At 38.8% G+C, this 20652-nt stretch overlaps 1 protein-coding gene across 1 annotated transcript; it reads left to right on the top strand.

Moving 5' to 3' along the window:
• Positions 1–412: 412 nt before the first annotated feature.
• Positions 413–20284, top strand: gabra6b (gamma-aminobutyric acid type A receptor subunit alpha6b; the record flags this gene model as incomplete). The annotated part of the gene is made up of 9 exons (XM_080509107.1): positions 413–501; positions 664–788; positions 1210–1277; positions 2224–2444; positions 4185–4267; positions 5476–5619; positions 5947–6099; positions 9274–9551; positions 20024–20284. 9 exons carry the CDS (start codon positions 413–415, stop codon positions 20282–20284), a joined length of 1422 nt encoding a protein of 473 aa, XP_080365233.1.
• Positions 20285–20652: the final 368 nt, after the last annotated feature.

Genomic DNA, 20652 nt, shown 5'->3' with positions numbered 1-20652 from the left:
AGCTCTCTTCCTCCACTTCTCCCTCCTCTGCCTGTCTCTCTCCATCGCTCTTTTTGTCCTTTCAGCCTTATTTACCAAAACGCACAGGAGCCGTCATTATTTCCATCAAACCGAAGCATTAAGTTGCACTCGAAACCAATGCGATTGGTGTCGGGAAAAAACTAAACAAAGAATAAAAAAAAAAAAAAAGCATGCTTTGTTCGGTGTGTGATAAAGTCCCCCTCGTCCCTCCTCTTCACTCTCTTCAAAAACTCTTTAGGTTTTTCCAGCTGAGCGATTCAGGCTGAGGCGGGCGCAACCGCACTAGAGGGAAGTCAAGTCGTGCTGGACTGGCGCGATATCCGCGCACGGTTTACGAAAAGGAAAAGGAAAATCTGAGCCGCATGTAATCGTGCTGTTTAAATGATGGAATATGCTGATTTTAAAAGTTGACCTGGGATTTCTAGTTGTCGGGTGTTTGCGAGGCATGGCTTTCCTTTTAACTTGCTTATTTCTGTCTTGGTGAGTATGGCAACTCTTTCCCCTGCGTGTTCCCCGGACTTTTACGCACGGACACTGTGGATGAATGAGCATATGAAAAACTCTTTATTTTCAGCTGTTCTCTTTTGTACTGAGGTAAGCTTTCATTTTGCGTGTGTGTGTGTGTGTGTGTGTGTACTTTAGTTACAGTGCGAGCAGTGTTTGGGGAAATCAGCACAGTGATACCAGTATCTATTTGGATAACATCACGCGTATATTGGATAGATTACTGGATGGCTATGACAACAGGCTGCGACCTGGATTTGGAGGTATGCTAATAACCTTGTCATATTGCTTTTTTAATGCAATACAGCCACACAGTTACAGTGACAATTACATTTTTTAGATCACAAAGTTTTACTTGCATAGTCATGGGTGCCTTATTTTAGTTTCTGTGTTGCAACACTCATATTTTACTCTTACTTTTTTGTTTCTAATCTGATAAACTGACGACACAACTGCTGGAAACCGAGTTTAAGAGTTAGTTTGTTAGTAAAAACACATTATTTTTTGAGTGACTTTGATCTTCAGCAGATATTTTTCCATGTGATGCTTTGCGTATTACACAAAGCAGGATTTCTAAATCATTTTTAACATTCAGTCAGGAGAATATCCAAATGTCTTTTTTTTTTTTTTTTTTTTTTAAATATTTTGTCTGCATCAAAGCAACTACTTTAACCTCTGCTCTAGGTCCAGTTACAGAGGTCAAAACAGACATCTTTGTTACCAGCTTTGGACCCGTTTCAGATGTTGAGATGGTATGTACACCACACTGACCACTGACATGCTGCCATTGTATGCACTTGCAAACTGTCCTTCACATGTGGTGTTTAATCAGTCGTTAACTACATAAATGAGTCTGTGCAAATATGTATAAAAACACAAATATATATCTTTCCATATGAAGTCTGCACATATAACCTCAACCCATGGCTCTCCCATCCTTCATTATTGTAGCATTTGGGCTGGATGTCATTAGTGCAGCTTAGGACTTTAATCTGGTTGACAATCCCCCTGCCAGAGAGGCAGATAGTGATGTGGCTGATGTTGGGATAGGATAGGCTGGTTACTCCTATCATGGGATAGGTCGAGTGATGTATGTCTGTTGTACTCAACACTGTTTAGGCTTTCGGCTTTAGAGACTGGTTCACTGTCTCTAAAGCCTACTCCAACTGCCATGTGTTATGCTGATGGTAGTGCTGCTGAGAGGCATGTAAACAGCTCTTCAGAAAAGCAGCAAGGTCTTCCATTTGATCTATAAGCAGGATAAACCTATGCTACAGTCTTCTCCGTGACCTCACGGATAAAATAGTGCTTTCATTTATTGCTGTGTTCACATCATTTTCAGACATCATAGTTCAATACATATATACAATCAAAATCATTATTGTGGAGCAAAAATGCATTATTTTCTGGAGCTATTTGTGGACTTTTCATTTTTTTATTAGTACTGGCAGCAATAGTAGAATAGTCCAAAAAGAGAAAAAAATTAAATACTGAGAGAAAACAACTCATGGCACTGCCAATACTCTCGCCAGCAGGTTCCTTCAAAACCACGGCTAACACACCCATCTGCCATTCTCTCTGGGGGTAGTATACAATGACGGCAGGAGATAGTAGATGCCGAAGCAGAAGCAGCACCAACAGTGGGTTTGCTGGTTGTAATGAATGAATATCTAACCCACACTTTTAACCCTTATCCAGGAATACACCATGGATGTGTTCTTTCGTCAGACATGGATTGATGAAAGACTAAAATTTGAGGGCCCCATTGAGATCCTGCGGCTCAATAACCTGATGGTCAGCAAGATCTGGACACCGGACACTTTTTTCCGGAATGGCAAGAGGTCGATCTCTCACAACATGACCACCCCCAACAAGCTGTTTCGCATCATGCAGAACGGAACTATCCTCTACACCATGAGGTAACATTTGCTGGACAGTGAGATTCCAAGCTCAGCCAAAACCGGAATAGAGCACAGACCTGGAACGCAAATCTAATAAACAGGCATCCAAGAATATGCACAGACATGAAAAGAAACGAAGACTGCCATTCCAAAAGCAAGATAAGTGCCATCTGATAGTGAAAACAAGCCTGGAAAGCGATTTAAACAAACATGACTCCAGCTTTGTTCAAAACAGAAAATGTGGCATGGGAAAGAAAATAAAAAAAATCCTCATCATAATAAATGCCCTTAGAGTTAATGATGGCGTGGAAACAAGTTGTTTAAGTAATTATATCATCTAAGTGAACTCGACTTCAACCAAGCTAAAGCTGATTATTTTATAAACACTATTAACTTTGCTATACTGCAGCGTCATGACATCATAATATCTTGAGGATATTGGAGGAATTTTTGTTCTTTTTCAAATGAACTGTCCGATATTATAACGTTGGATCGGAGAAGAGCATGGACCCTTTTTTAGAAAAAATAACAATATCTATCTATCTATCTATCTATCTATCTATCTATCTATCTATCTATAACTTGTAATAGGTGAAATAATATGGGTTACTTGATTACTAAAAATAGCTACCTGTCTCTTTTCAATGATTATAATGAGTATACACTGATGCCCCATGACAACGAGCCACAATGGAGCCGTTATTTTGTACATTATGGATTTTCTTTTCTTTATATATGTAGTTAATGTCAGGGTAGTTCATATCGGAAATAGTAGTGTTCTTTCATCTCTCTGCTTAAAATATATCTTTGTAGGAATGAAGGCTTTCACTCTGTTTAGTTTGTCATCTTACTGTATATGAGTTGACATTTGATTTATCAGGGGAAAAAAGTCCAAATACAGTATACTGGTTCACACAGCGAAACCGATTAATATATCTGCACTCAGATTTGAATTGTTATTTTGAGTCTTCTTATTATTGAGAGAATGTGTTGAGGCATTTATGCACACATTCAGTGTAGAAACATGTATTATGCAGTTTCAAAAGGAAAAGCTGGTAATGATTTTATATAACTTTGTTTACAATTTAGCAAAAGACATTATCTTTGGATGACATGTTTTATGAGGGTCCACCATGTTGGCATTATTCCTTTTTCAAAACCATGGATATTTGTTCCTATTATTTGTTCCTATTGAGCCCATTAGTAGGCCAGAAGGCTATAATAATGCTAATAGTGTGAACAATGACGGAAATGTGTTAATGAAGTATAAAGTGTGATACAGTACTGTTATTGTATCACTGGGAGGTAGCTGAATGAAAATCCAGCAGATCTATACACAGGAGACCATTGTTCATATCCTGGTGAAAGCACCACCCAAAATCCAGTGCTTTTTTTCTTCAACTTAACCAAATATTCATTTCCATTTCACAATATAATAATAATAATAACATAATGATAATAATCTGACACCATAATTATAATTTATGCTGGCTCGTTCTAAATAGGAATAATGATACAAGTTGGTTATGGAGCATAACAATTCAGTATTCTCATGGTTTATAAAAGAAGTCGTGTGTTTGCTGGAATGATGTCTTACAGATTTCAGCTCCCTCCCTCCATCCACCCTCACCTTGTTTCATCGTGCCTGCACAGCATGGCAACACACAGACTAGATGAAAACAACAACAATTGCCTTGCTGGTATCAGTGTATTAAGTATAAATCACACAATCTTTTCATCTCTTTTATTCACTGACAGATTAACTATAAATGCCGAGTGTCCCATGCGTCTGATGAACTTCCCGATGGACGGCCACGCCTGCCCACTCAAGTTTGGCAGTTGTGAGTTTGTCTTTTGTTAAGCCCCACTGGTCTGACAGATGGTGTCATTCTCAAATGATCACTCTGTCCCTGAGTAACTGAGTGACAACATGGCTTCAAAGATTTCAATTAGAAATGTCTCTTGCGTAACGTGAGTAAAAAAATAAGATTTGTGAATTGCATAAACATTTATCTTATTCCCAACAGAATACAGGCAACATGCTGAAAGTGTGATATTTTAGCTCTTTAGAATGTTTATGGCATTAAGAGGAATTTAGAATGGGGGAAGACACAGATAAGCAAGTGTAATTGTGAGAAATGTAGAACCCCGCTAAAAGAGCACCCATGTTACCAGGTCAGTAAGAAAACATCAGATGGGATGTTAAAAATGTCAAAACAATTTGAAGATTCTGAATGAACATTAAGAAAAGACATGATTATGCACTATAAAACGTTGCATTACTTCAGGAAAAAAAAAAAATTCTGAATTCAGAATCTGAACACAGTTCACAGCGCAGTGCGTGAACACAAATCATCATGCAGAAAAGAAGACATATGTGAAACCGATCTAATTAATCTTCTCCGGGCCAAAGCTCATTTAAAATGAACTGAGGCAAAATTGAAAAAAAAAAAAAAAAGAAAAGAAAGAAGAAAGAAATGTTCTTTGGTCAAATTAAAATATAAAGTTCTTCTTGTAGATCACAGATGCTTCATCCTGCAGACTGGAGAGGTTTGTTATCTGCACACAGTTTAAAAGCCAGCATGTCTGATGGTATGAGGCTGCATTAGTGCTTATGGCATGGGCAGCTTACACATCTGGAAAGACATTATTAGTGCATTATTAGTATGTAGAGGTTTTACAACAGCATATGGTTCTATCCAGATAACCTCTCTCTCAAATACATTCTTGCATGTGAGACACCACTTTCCCACATATTGAAGTCATCACAACTGCATGGCTTTGCAGCAGAACAGTCCCAGTCTAGACATTTAACCAAGAAAGGACATTTGATAAACATTTTATAAAATGGAAAGTCTGTCGAAGAAGAACTTGCACTTTAAGGTGACAAAATTCCTCAAGCGATATAATTTCCAAATGTTTTTAACATCTGATATGTTGTCCATGTAATTAATAAAGCATTGAATACATTTACGTCAATAAAAATGTATATTTTGGAAGAGCAAAGTTACTAACAAAGCTTCTGTTTTCTTTTATTGATCCTGTCTAGATGCTTACCCCATTAGTGAGATTGTGTATACATGGAAGAAAGGTCCTTTGTCTTCTGTCGAGGTGCCACAAGAATCATCCAGTTTACTGCAGTATGACCTGATTGGTCAGACAGTGTCAAGTGAGCGGCTAAAGTCCAATACAGGTGGGAAAATATGTTCAAAAAAATCAGAACTGTGTTGTTTTGATCTGACTTCTTCCTGTTCACTGTCTTCTTTGTGTATTTTCAGCAATTTCACAGCTCTGAGATTATGTGTCACATATTTTAATTAGGGTTTCTCAGTACCGTAAATGAGAGGTCACTTTAAAAAGACACGATCCAATTTAGAAATAGCAAAGGGAAGACTAATAAAACAGTAATTATCGCCCAAATTGTGTGTTCGAAGCACCCATTTAACATCTTGGAAGGATTTACAGACATTAGGATGCTTATTTAATTTTTTGCTTTCATCTTTCACGTGTCTTCTGCCAGGTGAATACGTCATCATGACCGTCCACTTCCACCTCCAAAGAAAAATGGGTTTCTTTTTGATTCAAACCTACATTCCATGTATCATGACCGTGATCCTGGCCCAAGTGTCTTTCTGGATTAACAAGGAATCGGTTCCAGCTCGAACAGTGTTTGGTAAGGTTTCTTCAAATCTTTACATTTGATGAATTATTCTCTAAGTTTTTTCAAATATATTTTCAAATGCTATGATAATTAAATCATTTTGAAACACCACAGCCTCATTCTCGCTGCTAATAACGGCAACAAAATGATCTTGCAGGATGTTGCAATTTTCTCACAGTTTTGCATAAATTAACTCAAAGTCATTGAAACTGAACAAATACATGTTTTTCTCTTATTGCACCATCATTAACATAGACCTTTTGCGAGAACTTTTTGTTCTTGCGATAGTTCGATCTCTCAAAAGTAAACTTCTAGTTTCCTCAAGTATCCAAAACCCAGCAGAAATTGTCTCAACTTATTGACTCGCCACCCACAGGCTGACCTCAATGTGAATCTGGAAGTCTTCAAACTTTAAGCCAGCATACTTTTTATCGTCTATTGCTCTCTGGTTGATAAATACTCTACGGGCTGTTCTTTAACATCACGGATAAGAAAGACAAACAGAGTCATCATCATCATCTGTGTTAACCTTTCTTCATTATGTCTATTTCTTCTCCACCATGGTGGGGTTGAATTAATTGGGAATAAATGTCCTTTTCGAAATTGGTCATGCAAAGGGCCGAGAGGGGGAGGATGTTTACTTGGCCCTTTTCCGAGCACTCACAGGTTCCGCTTGCTCACATTACATTACGCTACAGTTGCCACCAAGCTCTAGCCTCAGGAGCAGAGAGGGTGAGAGCCGCTGAACAAAGGCAGCGATAGGAGCGACAGAGACAAAGCAGCGAAGGAAACGAAAATCGGCAAAGTGTGTGAAAGTGCATAGAAATCGCTATCACGTTCTGTTTAATTCCTCCTTGTGTTAAAATTCAACAAGCTGCAGCTGAGTGGAGTAAAACTGCTGGCCACGGTAGATTGTGGCTCTGTGGTCTGCGTTCCTGCTGGAAGTGAGCCAGCACTCCAACAAGCCTGCACTCGACTTCAGAGAATAGATCCCAATCACCAGTGTTTGCATGGAAGTTGAAGCCTCGTGCAGAAAGTGCATCTGTGGCAGCTCATTAACCCCTCTCCGCCTGCTGTTCTCATTCCATCTCATATTGGGTACATAATTAGAAAAAAATAAATAAATAAATGCTGTGTCACTTTATTTTGTGGCTTTCTCGTAAGTCTTGGGTTTACTCAGCAAAGGGAACTACATAAGTAATGGTTGTAAAAATAGGTTTCACTAATATTGTGGATTAGAGGAGAGGAGAGGAGAGGAGAGGAGAGGAGAGGAGAGAAGAGAAGAGAAGAGGATACATTTCTGTATGGACGAGCTCCACGCTGACAGTACATTAAGTCATATGCTGTGTTGTGGATTGTCAACAACCTCTCTAAGAGCTCAAAGTCCCTTGAGCACAAGTCTTACAGACTTAATTGAGTGTGGCCTAATTTGTACCTTGCTTCTTTCCTATAAAAGCACATAAATGCCCCAAGCATTTCATTTCTATCCTGTCTTTATACTTCACCCCCTCCCTCCTACACTTCTCCTTTTCTTTTTCTTTCTCCTCCGTCTCCCTCCTACCCTGACAGGCTTTCGTTCCATGTTCCTCCCATTCGAGATCGTTTAAATTGTGCTTGAGATTGAGACAGTCAGCGTCAGTTGACTGTTGGATGAGGTTGTGTTTGAGAGTTGGTAGCTTTCACCATGGAAGTGCTGAGCAGAAAATGTTTTTTTTCTTTTTTTTTTGGAGGCATTATTAGATGCATTAAATCCCCCATAAGTTCCTCCACTGCTAATGAAATGTGCACAACTACAGCGCACATTTGGTAAAAGCACAGACAGTGGTGTTCAATGGCCCTTTTTCCCTGCTTGCTTTAGCTTGATGAAAGTGAATTAGATGTGTACTTTGTTAATGGGCCATTAAAGGAGATGTTCATTGTCAGCATCTTTATCTGACTTAATAAGGATGGAATCTGGGCAAGACAGAGGAAAAATATTTTTATAATGATTAGAAAGCATTTTTTTTTTAATATACAAAAATGCACTTTATATTTGTTTATTTAATCTTGAATGCTAAGCTTCAAAAGTGGTATTGAATGTAACTTTCAAGGACTTGTGTGTCCAACTTGGTCCCCAAAACATCCAAGAGAGCATGTGAAAATCCGCCAATTTATAGGGGGGGGGGTGCAGTCATTGGATGTTGGTTTTCTGTCTACTATTATCACCTTTTGTCTTTTCTTGCAAGCGGGCTACAAACACAAAAGCTTTCTCTCAAATGTTTACATATCCAGAATGGGGATTATTTTTGACTATCTTGCCAATGCGGGGGTTAGTCTGCATATGCTCAGATCAGCACTCCCTCAAGTGACGTTTTGGCAAAGCTCAATGTGTCAAAATACCACATGGACTGACATTCCTGTTGTTGGCCATGACGCCGACCTTCGACCATGTGTCCAGTATATCTGGTACCCGCAGCAATGTTTTATTTCTTTTAATATATATGTGTGGGTGGGAAAAAAATTGTTGGATGGATGGATGGATAGTAATCAAGTAATCCATAGATAGATAGATAGATAGATAGATAGATAGATAGATAGATAGATAGATAGATAGATAGATAGATAGATAGATAGATAGATAGATAGATAGATAGATAGATAGATAGATAGATAGATAGATAGATAGATAGCCACTGATTCATTTATCTAGCAATAAAAACAAAACAAAACAAAAACGTTTCACAAATTCATTCTACATTTATTTTTTGTACTCTCTCTTTTGAGGTCACTGAAGGAAATGTATACAATTTAAGTAATAGTTTGACCTTTAGAAGAAACACCTACTTTTTACAGAAAATGAGACAATGGACCAATTGCGTTTAATTTCCTTCGCTCAGCATGAAAACTGATCTAAGCACACTATTCTTTCCAGTGGTATTAATACCGCAAGGCTGTGCAAAAACAAATCACTTCTTACTGGTTCAATTATCTGTTGGCTTGCAATACATTTTTTTTATCAAAATCTTTCCACATTCGAAGCTATCCTGTAAACCAACAAGCCATCCAACAGAAAAAGAAAACTTGTATGTCTTGTCAGCTATAAAAGAATAGGAAATCCTCCAAAACTTAATATTGTCAAACAAAGGTGAAGGCAAAGTGTATTAAATAGCAAACATGTTCTGAACTCTTTTGTTTTGCTTTATGCAGGTATCACCACTGTTTTGACAATGACCACGCTCAGCATCAGCGCCCGCCACTCCCTCCCCAAAGTCTCCTACGCCACAGCCATGGACTGGTTCATCGCCGTTTGCTTTGCCTTCGTTTTCTCCGCCCTGATAGAGTTTGCGGCCGTCAACTACTTCTCCACCCTGCAGGCCAATCGGGAGCTGCGGAAAGCAGCGGCCATGAAGGCGGCCGCTCAAGAGGCTGCAGCTGCAGCAGCAGCTCCGGCCGCCACCACGGGGAACGACGAAGAGTTTTCCTCAGTAAGTCTAACCCTATCATTGAAACTTGGAGATTATAAGGTCCGTGGCTTCAGTTGTTCCCTCTTTTGTGATGTTAATGAAAAGTACTGAATCAAAAGAAAATGAATGTTGTTTATATGTGGAAAACGTCCATCTATCTATCTATCTATCTATCTATCTATCTATCTATCTATCTATCTATCTATCTATCTATCTATCTATCTATCTATTTATCTATCTATCTATCTATCTATCGGTATGTAGTTGTGCTTGTAGGTGCCCACCTTGCCCGAATGGGCCAGTGTTTTTTTTTAGATATTTTGAAATTTTTTCCGATCCAACCTGCACAGATTTCCGATCCATGAGGCCGAGTCTGCGCTTCACTGTGTGCTGAAATGGCTCCACAAGTGTTTCCCTGCCACTGCTCTGCAAAATGTGGAACGGATTTTCTGAACGGAGGCAGGTCTCAATGAGAAGCAGAGTAATGAGTCAGGAAATCCATTCCACAGTTTGCAGCCAGCGAGGAGGCTACGGAAGTAGCATTGCAGCTATCCAATTTTTCATGACAACATGTCCACCATTTAGATGCATTTTACGCTCAAAACAGGAAGCGTTTTACAGGAATCAAAAGTCAAACAATAGGCTGAGTTTGTGAGGATCAGATTGCTGTGTTTAAAGATTACAGTTTGACCAGCGCTTATGGGACAACATAGAAGAGAAAAACAGATTATTCACCTTCAGAAAACCATGCAACACACCAGATTTTCACACGAGATGTATTAACATTGAGCAGAATTGACTTCAGTTGAAGGTTTGACGATTTACTATAGTCCTAATCGAAGTCCACTCCTGTTTTATTAAAAAAAAACTATATATATATATATATATATATATATACACACACACATATATATACATATACACACACACACACATATATATATATATATATATATCAAAAAGCTGGGTTGTTTGGTTTACTGGTGAAATGTACTTATAAAAGCTATAAACTGCTGAGTTGTTGTAAAGAATGATGAGCTGATGCTATACAAAAAAAGACTACTCTTAGCCTCATTACACGTCTTTATCAAACTCCACTGATGTGCGCCTCTTCTTTCACAAAACATTAGTCGCTACGCTGCAATTTGGCTGCAGCTGATGAAAATGTTGAAAACATTTCAGCCATTTTTTTCTTTTTTTTAATTCAAACTGCTATTCTTTGTCCTGTGTGTTTTGTCTGTTGATATATCCATCCATATTTTTTTGATCCTGTCCAGGGTTGTGGGGGGATGAGTTAATCCCAGCGAACCATGAGCTCTGAACAGGTTGTCAGTCCATCACAGGGCAAAGATTTTATGTAGGTTTGACAAATATGTACTGGTTTATTATATAGACATTTGAAAAAGTAAATTCCATTCTGCGTTGTACATAGCATGTGGTTTCATTCAAACAATATTAAAATACAGTGAGCCTGATTTACTAAGCTCCTGTATAAAGCACGCTCAACAGATTATGCCTTCTGTTTTGCTATTTTGAGTAATAGAAATAACATCATTACTGACGCGGATGCTGGAATGTGCAAATGAAGGTGTCCCGCCCCTTTACAGGATAGCAATTTGTGAGAAATGTGAAAGCATGCAGTTGAACTTGTTTTAGAGAATTTGTTAAGCATGTCTCAGGGAGCATCAAAATGGATACTGAAAGATACCAGAGAAAGGGTAAAAAAAACAACAGTAGTGATTATAGCAAAGGTATTATTCCAGATCTGCATGCATGACCTATAACTGACCCCTCACAACTGTGCTTCTAGTTGTCTTTCATAAACATTGTGCTTTTTATATCCCCTTGGTTTTGAGTTTTCAGAGCTTATCTCTTATTTCTCCAAGTTTGTCTTGTTCTGTTTGTCTGTCTAAATCCATCCTTCGCTCATTGCCTTTATAGAGAAAGTCCTTTGCTTTTTGGGGGGTTTTATTTTTCATTTTAGCCTCCGTTTGCTTTATTGATATTACATGTAGGCACAGCTGTGTGACAGAGAAAAATAGTGTGCAGAAAGGGGGGTAATTATATTAAAAGCTGGTGCCAAGAGAACAATAATGATGAGGAAACGGCACACGTATGTGCATGTGATCAACTGCACAAATACTTAAGTGTGAAAGAGTCCATATGTTCTCCCTTTTTTTCTTCCACAATGTAATTTATATAGTGTTGAAGACAGATGGATGGTTGACAGGTTGGGTTATTTCTTGTTTATCAGTTTTTTTTCTTGTAAAAGCTACACAACTGGGTTTAATTATTGACGCTTCTGCAACTAGAACTGTATTTACTTTGATTTTAGGGCTTTGGCATGGTCTGAAATATGTAATATGTGAATGCTTGTCCCCCCTTTTTCAAAATAAGTGTTATATTGTTTTTGGCCATATTAATGAGCTCCTCATGTTACACATGTATAATACGCCAGTGAATCTTGTCTGTATGTGGATGGTTGGGGAAGATTAGTTAAGTTAGTTCATATATTTACTTTTGTATTTAATCCTTTATTGACTGAATATTGTATCTCTCATTTTCCATGCTATTGGTGTCTCAGTCAACTATGGACACAGCAGAGTGCATACAATCTTGCAGATAATGGTCGAGGACTGTCATTTTCAAATGCTTACATGAATCAATGCTGTGAAATAAATCTGTGGAAAGGTTTTTGGAACCAGATGGGCTGGTTAAAGTATGTTTGAAAGTGGGGATGACCTGAAATGAGGATAAGACAACAATTAAAGAATACTCCTGGTGGTCTGTAATGACCAAATTGCTACAGTAACACCAATAAATACAGTAACACAAATAAATGCACCTTGTAAATACGATGACCTGAAAAGCCAGATGTAAACCAAATAAAAAAAATCATTTGAATGTGTTCCAAAAGAGCAGATGCTCAAATCCGGTTGCCACAAACAGATATTTAAAGCTGTAGTGGGCTCGGGTTCACTGAGAGTGTGTGGTTAAAGACAGGATAGATAGAGCCTTCCGTAATTAAGCTTAATCCCAACTGAGGCATGTTGAAGCTGATAAGGTCAGAATTTGGCATTAACAGTGTGAAGGTGCAGGTATAGTCACAAATGTCATAGGTGCAATGCTTTTTGTATGATCATGTGCAGAGCTCTCCCTGCATACATTGACAGAATGAAACCATCGACTCAAGTCGCTTTGTGGGGAAATCCCAAAATACTTCCAGTGTTGATTTAATGGTGATGGAGTTTTTCCTCGACATATTTCAAGCATGTAAATAGTACTTAGAGTTGGTTTAACTTTCATAACTTAACTGGTAGTTTCTATGGAAACAGCGCTATATTACATTTCATCGAGTGGCTGTGGCTTAGTTTGCAGAGAAGTCTGTGTTCCAAAGGTTCAATTCTCCTTCTTGATCTGGTCGTGTGTCCATCTGGCCTGGGGCAAGACATTGAACCCCGGGCCGCTCCCCAGTGTGTGGGAATTTTGTGGGTCAGTTATTGTCTGTGGGAATGGATGTAAATGACTGATCATTTCAAGCAGTTGCACACTGCTGAAGCTGTGAAATGTGCTATTTAAGTGAAGTCCATTTACCATTTGGCATTCCTTGAAATCATATTAAAATGACTCAGCATGACAATGACTTCTGTTTAGAACAGTCGCTTCTTGTTTGACAGATTTGAACAAAACATAGCACTTTTCATGTTTAGGAGGTGATGGAACTGAAGATTCACAATATGAAAGCATACCTGACAAACCTGCAGAAAATAGACGAAGCAAACAATTCAACAACGTCCACGTTTTAAAGAAATGTTTTCAACAAACTTTCCACAAAGTTTTAAAGTAGAAAGGCTCCTGATAATCTGCCCAAAGAAGGTAAATGTTCTTTTTTCCAGTTCCTCATTTGTTCCGATGTGCTTTCTGCAGAATTTATTCTCCCTGTACTTCCATTTGTTAGAGGAAGCACAATGGAAACAATGTACTGCATACACAATCTCTCTTTCATTCTCCGTCTTTTCTCCAAAAAGGAAATTGTCTTTCTCACAACTCATTGACATCTTTATCCACTCCTCCTTTTCAGTTAAGTACACACACATGCACAAGCACGCAGGCATACACGCAGGCACGTGCACACACACACACACACACACACACACACACACACACACACACACACACACACACACACACACACACACACACACACACACACACACACACACTCTATGTTCCTGACATCAGATTATCCTCTTTTTCCCAGCTGTGCACTTATGTACCTTTTAGTCTCACTTCATACACATGCACGTCTCTTGCCCACCTCTCTTTTGCCCTTTCACTTTGCTTGAGCGTCATGTCCACATTTACTCACTGACATCACAGTCTCCACTTCATCCAAGCTTGTCCCTAGAAAATACACATCCACAAATAATCTGCAATGTAACCTCCTCTAATGCATATACAGTGTGTATGTGTGTGTGCGTGCGTGTGTGTATATATATAGAGAGAGAGAGAGAGAAAGAGAGAGAGAGAGAGAGAGAGAGCGAGAGAGAGAGAGAGAGAGAGAGAGAGAGAGAGAGAGATGTAATCTGTGGCAAACTATGCCCCTTATATCCACACAATTCCACAATTCACTTATCACACGTCTCATACGTCCATCTATCTTCAGATCTACAGTAGATCATCCATCCATCCCTCTTTCCCAGTACTCGATTTGTCCCTGTAACTATGTGATAACCACTGAGAGTGACACGAGGAGACAGCCAGTGGCTCTGTGAACGATGTTGCAGCAGATTATGTAAGAGCCATAGATTAAGGGAATATCCAGCAGATCACTGCAGGCTCACAAGAAGGAGGGCAGCCACCACAATGAAGCAGAGTGGTGGGGGGTGAGACAGTTGGCTGGTCCATTTTGAAGGAGCAAGATGGAGAGGTGGTTGTGAGAGGCAAGTGTAGTTTATTTGTGTGTGTGTGTGTGTGTGTGTGTGTGTGTGTGTGTGTGTGTGTGTGTGTGTGTGTGTGTGTGTGTGTGTGTGTGTGTGTGTGTGTGTGTGTGTGTGTGTGTGTGTCTGAGAGAGTTACACTGACAGAAAGAGGTAGTGGGAGGGATGCATCATGGAAAATGACTGCTTTCACCAAATATGTAGGAGGGAGGACTCTTCATTACACAGAGAACAGGAAAAAAGCTGGAAAAAAACAATGGTGTATCACTGGGAATAGAAATAACCATCCACCAGTCACGATTTAAAAGACTACGGCCTGTTATGACTGTAACAATAATACCAAACAGCAATGAAAACAATATAATAGCATTGGTAAATGTTTTATTTGATACATCTAGTACACAACTGTAAACGTAACGGGACACTAGGTCTATTTGTGAGTGGATAAAGACGGCATGCGCTATAAAGTGTGTATGTGTTTGTGGTACAGTTAGAGAAAAAAAAATCTGATTTGAATTCTGAATAAAGGGAGAGAAGCTCAAAGGGCAAAACAGGTTGGGGTCTGTATGCATGCAGTCACATAATCAGTGATGCTTGTTTGAAAAGAAACCGTATCAATTCAGGGGAGATTTCAAATAAATGATAATTTTAAGATTGTAATGAAAAAAAACTGGAAATAAGTTCATTGTATTTGAAGTCCAGGAAACAAAATTAACATGTTGTTTTGTATTTTGCATTAATTCACTCCGTGGGTACATCAATATATCATTGAATTTAGTTCCATCATTATGGATGATGTAAATGGGCAATTTAACAATAAGAGCTGAGCCTGAAGGCTTCCCATGACTTTTAGTTGTGGACTTTAGGAACAGAATGAATACTTTCTGTTTTTCACGCCATATTCAGATTATTTCCATGGTGTGACTTAATCGAAGCACATGCAAACCGTAAACCCTATTAACACACTTTCAAGAAAGTGGACCAGACTTTGAAATATGCTAGTTTCTTTTACCTTGAGAATAAGTGTGTCCAGCAATGTTTGCCTTCACTGAAATGCTTTGGCTTATATTGAATTACAGAAGAGTCCACATCACATTCACACCTCACAGTAAGCATGTATGCCTTTCTGTGCAGAATTTTAGTGTCTACATATGCATCTGTGAGTTTTATGCATTTATACCAGCCAGGTATTTCAGTGTGGAGTTTGCACATTCTCTCAATGTGTGTGTGCTTCCTTTGCATAGCCTGTTTTCCTCCTGCAGTCCAAAAACATGCTTGTGAGGTTAATTGATGACTCTAAATTGCCCATAAAATGTGTGTACCTTTCAGTCACAGTCAGCTGGGATCACATTGATGCCCAATGACACTGATGAATCTGTGCTTGGAAAATGGGCACAAACGTAAAAAATGATGTACTGTGGGGACGCACTGAAGAGGCTAAAAATAACGGGCACAATCAACTAAGTGCATTTGTGTTCATGCATATGGAATATCTCATGTGTATATCAGATTGCACTAAATACAATGAAACATAGGTACTGAGTAGATTCATTTAGAACAGGCGATGTAATTTACAAAGTTTGAAAGCTTGTGGGTTGTCCATGATTGTGTTTTTGTAATGTGTTGTTTAATGCATTTGAGAAGATTGCTGCTGGTATCTTTACGAAAGACATTACCCCCACTGGCTGCCCATGACTTTCACTTGTTGATCTTTTTTTTTTTTGTGTGTATGTTGCACCCATGCTTAGGTCATCTGATATTTTATGAATCTGTGCAGTTACTTTTGTATTTCCTAAATCTTTGACTTTGTGACAGGTCACATTGTAGATTTATTTGCAGCATGCTTTTGTATTTTTGACAGCTTCTTTTGCCAACCCATACATCCAAATGAGTATCACATTTAATTTTGTGCAGGTGGGGGCTCAGCGCTACATCCAATCATCCCATGGCAAACACAAGTGATAATGCATGCAAAACCTCCAGTTCAATACTTTTGTTTGCACATGATGTCACTCCGAGTATTAGTTTTGGTTGATCACCCACAAAATGCATGCAAACCGCAAACGATCTATGTGCGTGGGAATGCAATTTCGCATGCCTTATTCAGGATCCCAGTAACTCAGCTGCATGTTTCTTTGCTTGTCTGTCAGGCAGAATCATCACTGCGGCCCAATAGATCATCTTCCACGTGTGCTTGCATGTAATTTACAAATTCCTCCCTTTTAACACTTGCAAACCTGAAACCGAACAATGATTAAAAAAAAAAAAAAAACTTTTAAATGATAGTCTTTGTGGTTATCAGTCTGAAGAACTAAAAGCAGTACAATAATATAATGATCTGTAAAATTACCTTGTATTTGCAGTGGATGATCTATCTTTATTCATCAGCTTTATTATTTTTTGATATGACTTCATCACTGAGGCTGACTTGTTGTCAGTGTCATAGTTGATACAATAGACAGGATACAATTCGCTTAGCTGTAAATATGCTAATTTAGGAGGTTCATTTACATACACCTATCCATCTCGAGCACCTTGTAATATCCATCCATCAGCACACACCTACCCACCACCCACAGAAATGAACCTCTAAGTACTTAATGCTGTTCCATATTGGTAGCACACACTGAGCATAACCTTAATTCATACACACACCTCCACATGCGATATAAAATGCAGATACACAGTCATGACCATGTGTCCCACCCACCCCTATGCATGGATGCCCACACCCAAACATGACCCATTCATCCATCATTAGTCAGTGCCCATCCTCCCTGTATCAAAGTGGGTCTGTTGAAATCTGGAACACTGGATAAAGGGAAGAGGAGCTGATCCCTCCGGGACTTCACTAGGAAGAAGCAAAACAAGCCTGCTATCATCATCAAAAGTAGCATGTCATTCAGATCAGCTACAGATACGTAGACACAAATACGGACGTAAAGATGCAGCATGTTCTCACTGCAGGACCTTATGCAAAATGGATCATTATAGTGATAGGTGGCTGACATTTCAAGCTATGCCTGGTGCTGTGAAGCATGCAATATCTCACTCACCGACCGATGTATTCATTGTTATGCAATGATGAGTGAACTCGCTGCTGAGATGACTTGTTACTGTAGATCACTTCCCAAACCGTTCAATGGTGTCATCTTTTTATAGGGTTTTACAATTCTGTTTTTTAATTTATTTTTTCTTGTATTTTATTTCACCACCTCTCCTTTTATTCGCCTTTTATCGATTATATGTTTAACCTAATCGGTATAAACAGTGAAAGGCTGACAAAAGCATTTTGTCTTTCCAATAAATGCCATGCATTGATGATGCCTGAAAAGAATAGACGTATACATTACTTCTTTATTTCTTTCTCTCTCCTTATTGGTCTCATTTATAATGTTACTGTCCTTCATACTGTTATAGTCTGTGGAGACGCAACACACAATATTTGAAAAGCCAAAATAATATATCCACAAAAAGGTCCAAACTTTAAACTTTCCAAACACTTGAGTTTAGTAGACAAAACATAAATGTTAATGCACACCAAGCAAAAATATATTCTACACTTTATTATGGGCATTATGCATAAGGCTTTGTGAAACTTTAGAGCTCAAGGTCTAATCTAGTAATATTTTGAGGTAAGCCACCATGGATGTTTGGAAGGGTTCCCCTAAGCCAGAAGGTTGTAACAGTGTAGTAAATGATCAACCTTTAGGGGAATATGTAATCCTGTAGCCTCACAAATCCGTCCTAAATCTCACAAGTTCAGGTTTTGTTCCAAGACTGTCTGAAAAAAAATAAAAAATAAGTATCCACACATTGAATGGCATAATCCTGACAGTCAGAGGTTGGGCTCTTTGGTGGGTAACATTTACACAACACTATGATGGATAATCTCATTTAACAATGTAGCAGACTTCTGATATATGTTATTGTTTTGTAATCAGCATGACTTCTGATTCTTCAGTTGTTATGTATCACAATAAAAAAACAAAAACAAAGCTTCATAATAAACAAGACATCCTTTTATACACATATAGCCAATTGTATTTCATTTTAGATAGGAAACTCATCTTGGGCTTAAATTGAAGCTTATAAACTTGGAAAGTTTTAAAATACAAATGGGATTTTCAATGAAGTGCTTGAAAATAGTAATTTTTGAGAAGAACTTGTCGCGTGGAGAGGATTTTTTTCTTTTTCTTTTTGGGTATGTTGAGGGTGATATATAAAAATAGAAAAGCAACAAGCCCAAAAAGATTATTTTGCTGATTTTGCAGTTGTGCTACATTAAGTAAAATAACATTTAATCTTTTTTTTTTTTATGGTCGCTGATACCAAACAGCCCTGAGTTGGGAGTGGTCAGTTTCAACTTCTGATGGCTGAAAGTATAATCCAACAGGAAATAATAGCGGGGGGGGGGGGGGGTAGCAAAAGCATCCTGAGCGGTGACAGCGCAGCGCTAACATACTCACTCCTAAAATCATCAACATTAATTTTAGAATAACCAGTTAATATAACAAGCATGTTTGGATTGCAGGAGGAACCGTGACTGTGCAGAGGAAACCCACTCACAGGGGCATGGGGAGAACACAAACACATAGTTGGCCAACATGAACCTTTTTTTACTGTGAAGTGACAACATTAGCCACTGGTCTATGATGCAACGATATTGCAAAGCAACACTAAATTACGATCATGTTATTTTCACAGGTTACCATGACCATTGCGTTATGATTGTGTTGCTTTGCCATTCTTCAGTCATTTCAAAATACAGACACTATTAATAATATTCTGATCAACTGTGTTTACTTTGTGCCACTAATGATAATAAAAACAAGAATTGCCATCTCTCTGGGTTTTACGCTCCCATTGGATCTACCTGCAGGCAGCACGTTGTTCCTTGACCCATTTCCCAGATGTACTCTCCCTTCCTCGCTGTACATGTGCTGTATCTGATTTACAAGCATTGGAGCAGGGAGCATGTGTTGAGATCACACTAGTTTGCTGAAAGCTGATGAGGCATACGATAACCATGTGTCAATATACTGGGGCGTTTTTGTTTAATATGTTTTGTTTGCTTCCCACAACTACATCAATCTTGATGGAATGGGTTGATTGAAATCACATTCAATCAAAAACAAAACAGCATTGATTTCCTTTGTTGAGCGTAATTACTGTGGTGCTCATTGGTATTCTCGATGTTATCCTTCACACGCACGCACGCACGCACGCACGCACACACACACACACACACACACACAAGTAGATATGGCATTAACCACAGTGTGGTTGATCTTCTGATCTTCTATGTTTTACTTGATTTTGTGAAAGGCATTGGTATTATTAAGGAGTGCTATTGTATGTTTTCCTTATATAAGCAAACTCAGTTTCTTCTGCAGCATTATCAGCCTCAGCACACACAATGTTATGTCTGTCTGGAAACAATGGTACAGCAACACCTTTATTATTAATAACTCCATACGACACTGTCCAAACATTACTGTAATGCAGATTTCCTCTCACAGCCTTCATGTTTTCCCTCATTGCCTCTCATAGGTGGATGCCAGCAGCGTGCTGAAGAAGAGGATGAACTCTGCCCCGCTGTTTGATCGGCCTGCCAAAACATTCCCCAACCCACCAGTCAATGCCCAAGCGTTCCTGCAGCAGGGTTCAGCTGTACCAGCCAACAATGTCCTTACTGGCACCAGCATCATTGACAAGTACTCACGCATCCTCTTCCCTCTTTCATTTGGCGCCTTCAATCTGGTCTATTGGATTGTCTATCTCACGAAAGACACCATGGAGATGTCCAGGTGAGCAGATGGCATGGCTCTTACAGATAACTCCAGTATATGTTTTGTAGCACACTAATCAGTGGCGGTGGGACTGTTTGTTGTCACTGCTTCTTCACTAAAGACAATATGATAATTGCAGGTTAGTTAGCATGAAAGATGAACAATACATAGGATGGTCATTATATTAGTGGCCAATCAGGAGGAAAATTGTATTATGTTATTATGTATTGCTGAATGAGTTTTTAGCTGATAATTACATCCAGTGATGCAGAGCATGGCTGTGGACGCATGACAGTTGAGTGTAACAGCATGCGCGGCTTTGAATGTTGAACACTGAGTGCTCTGGCAATAATCAAAACAAACACAATACTGACACTCAGTGATGAATAG

This window comes from Blennius ocellaris (assembly GCF_963422515.1).
Source record: "Blennius ocellaris genome assembly, chromosome: 14".
In the NCBI taxonomy this organism is placed as follows: Eukaryota; Metazoa; Chordata; class Actinopteri; order Blenniiformes; family Blenniidae; genus Blennius; species Blennius ocellaris.
Note: the sequence above shows the minus strand (reverse complement) of the source record. Positions and strands in the feature narration are given on the sequence as shown.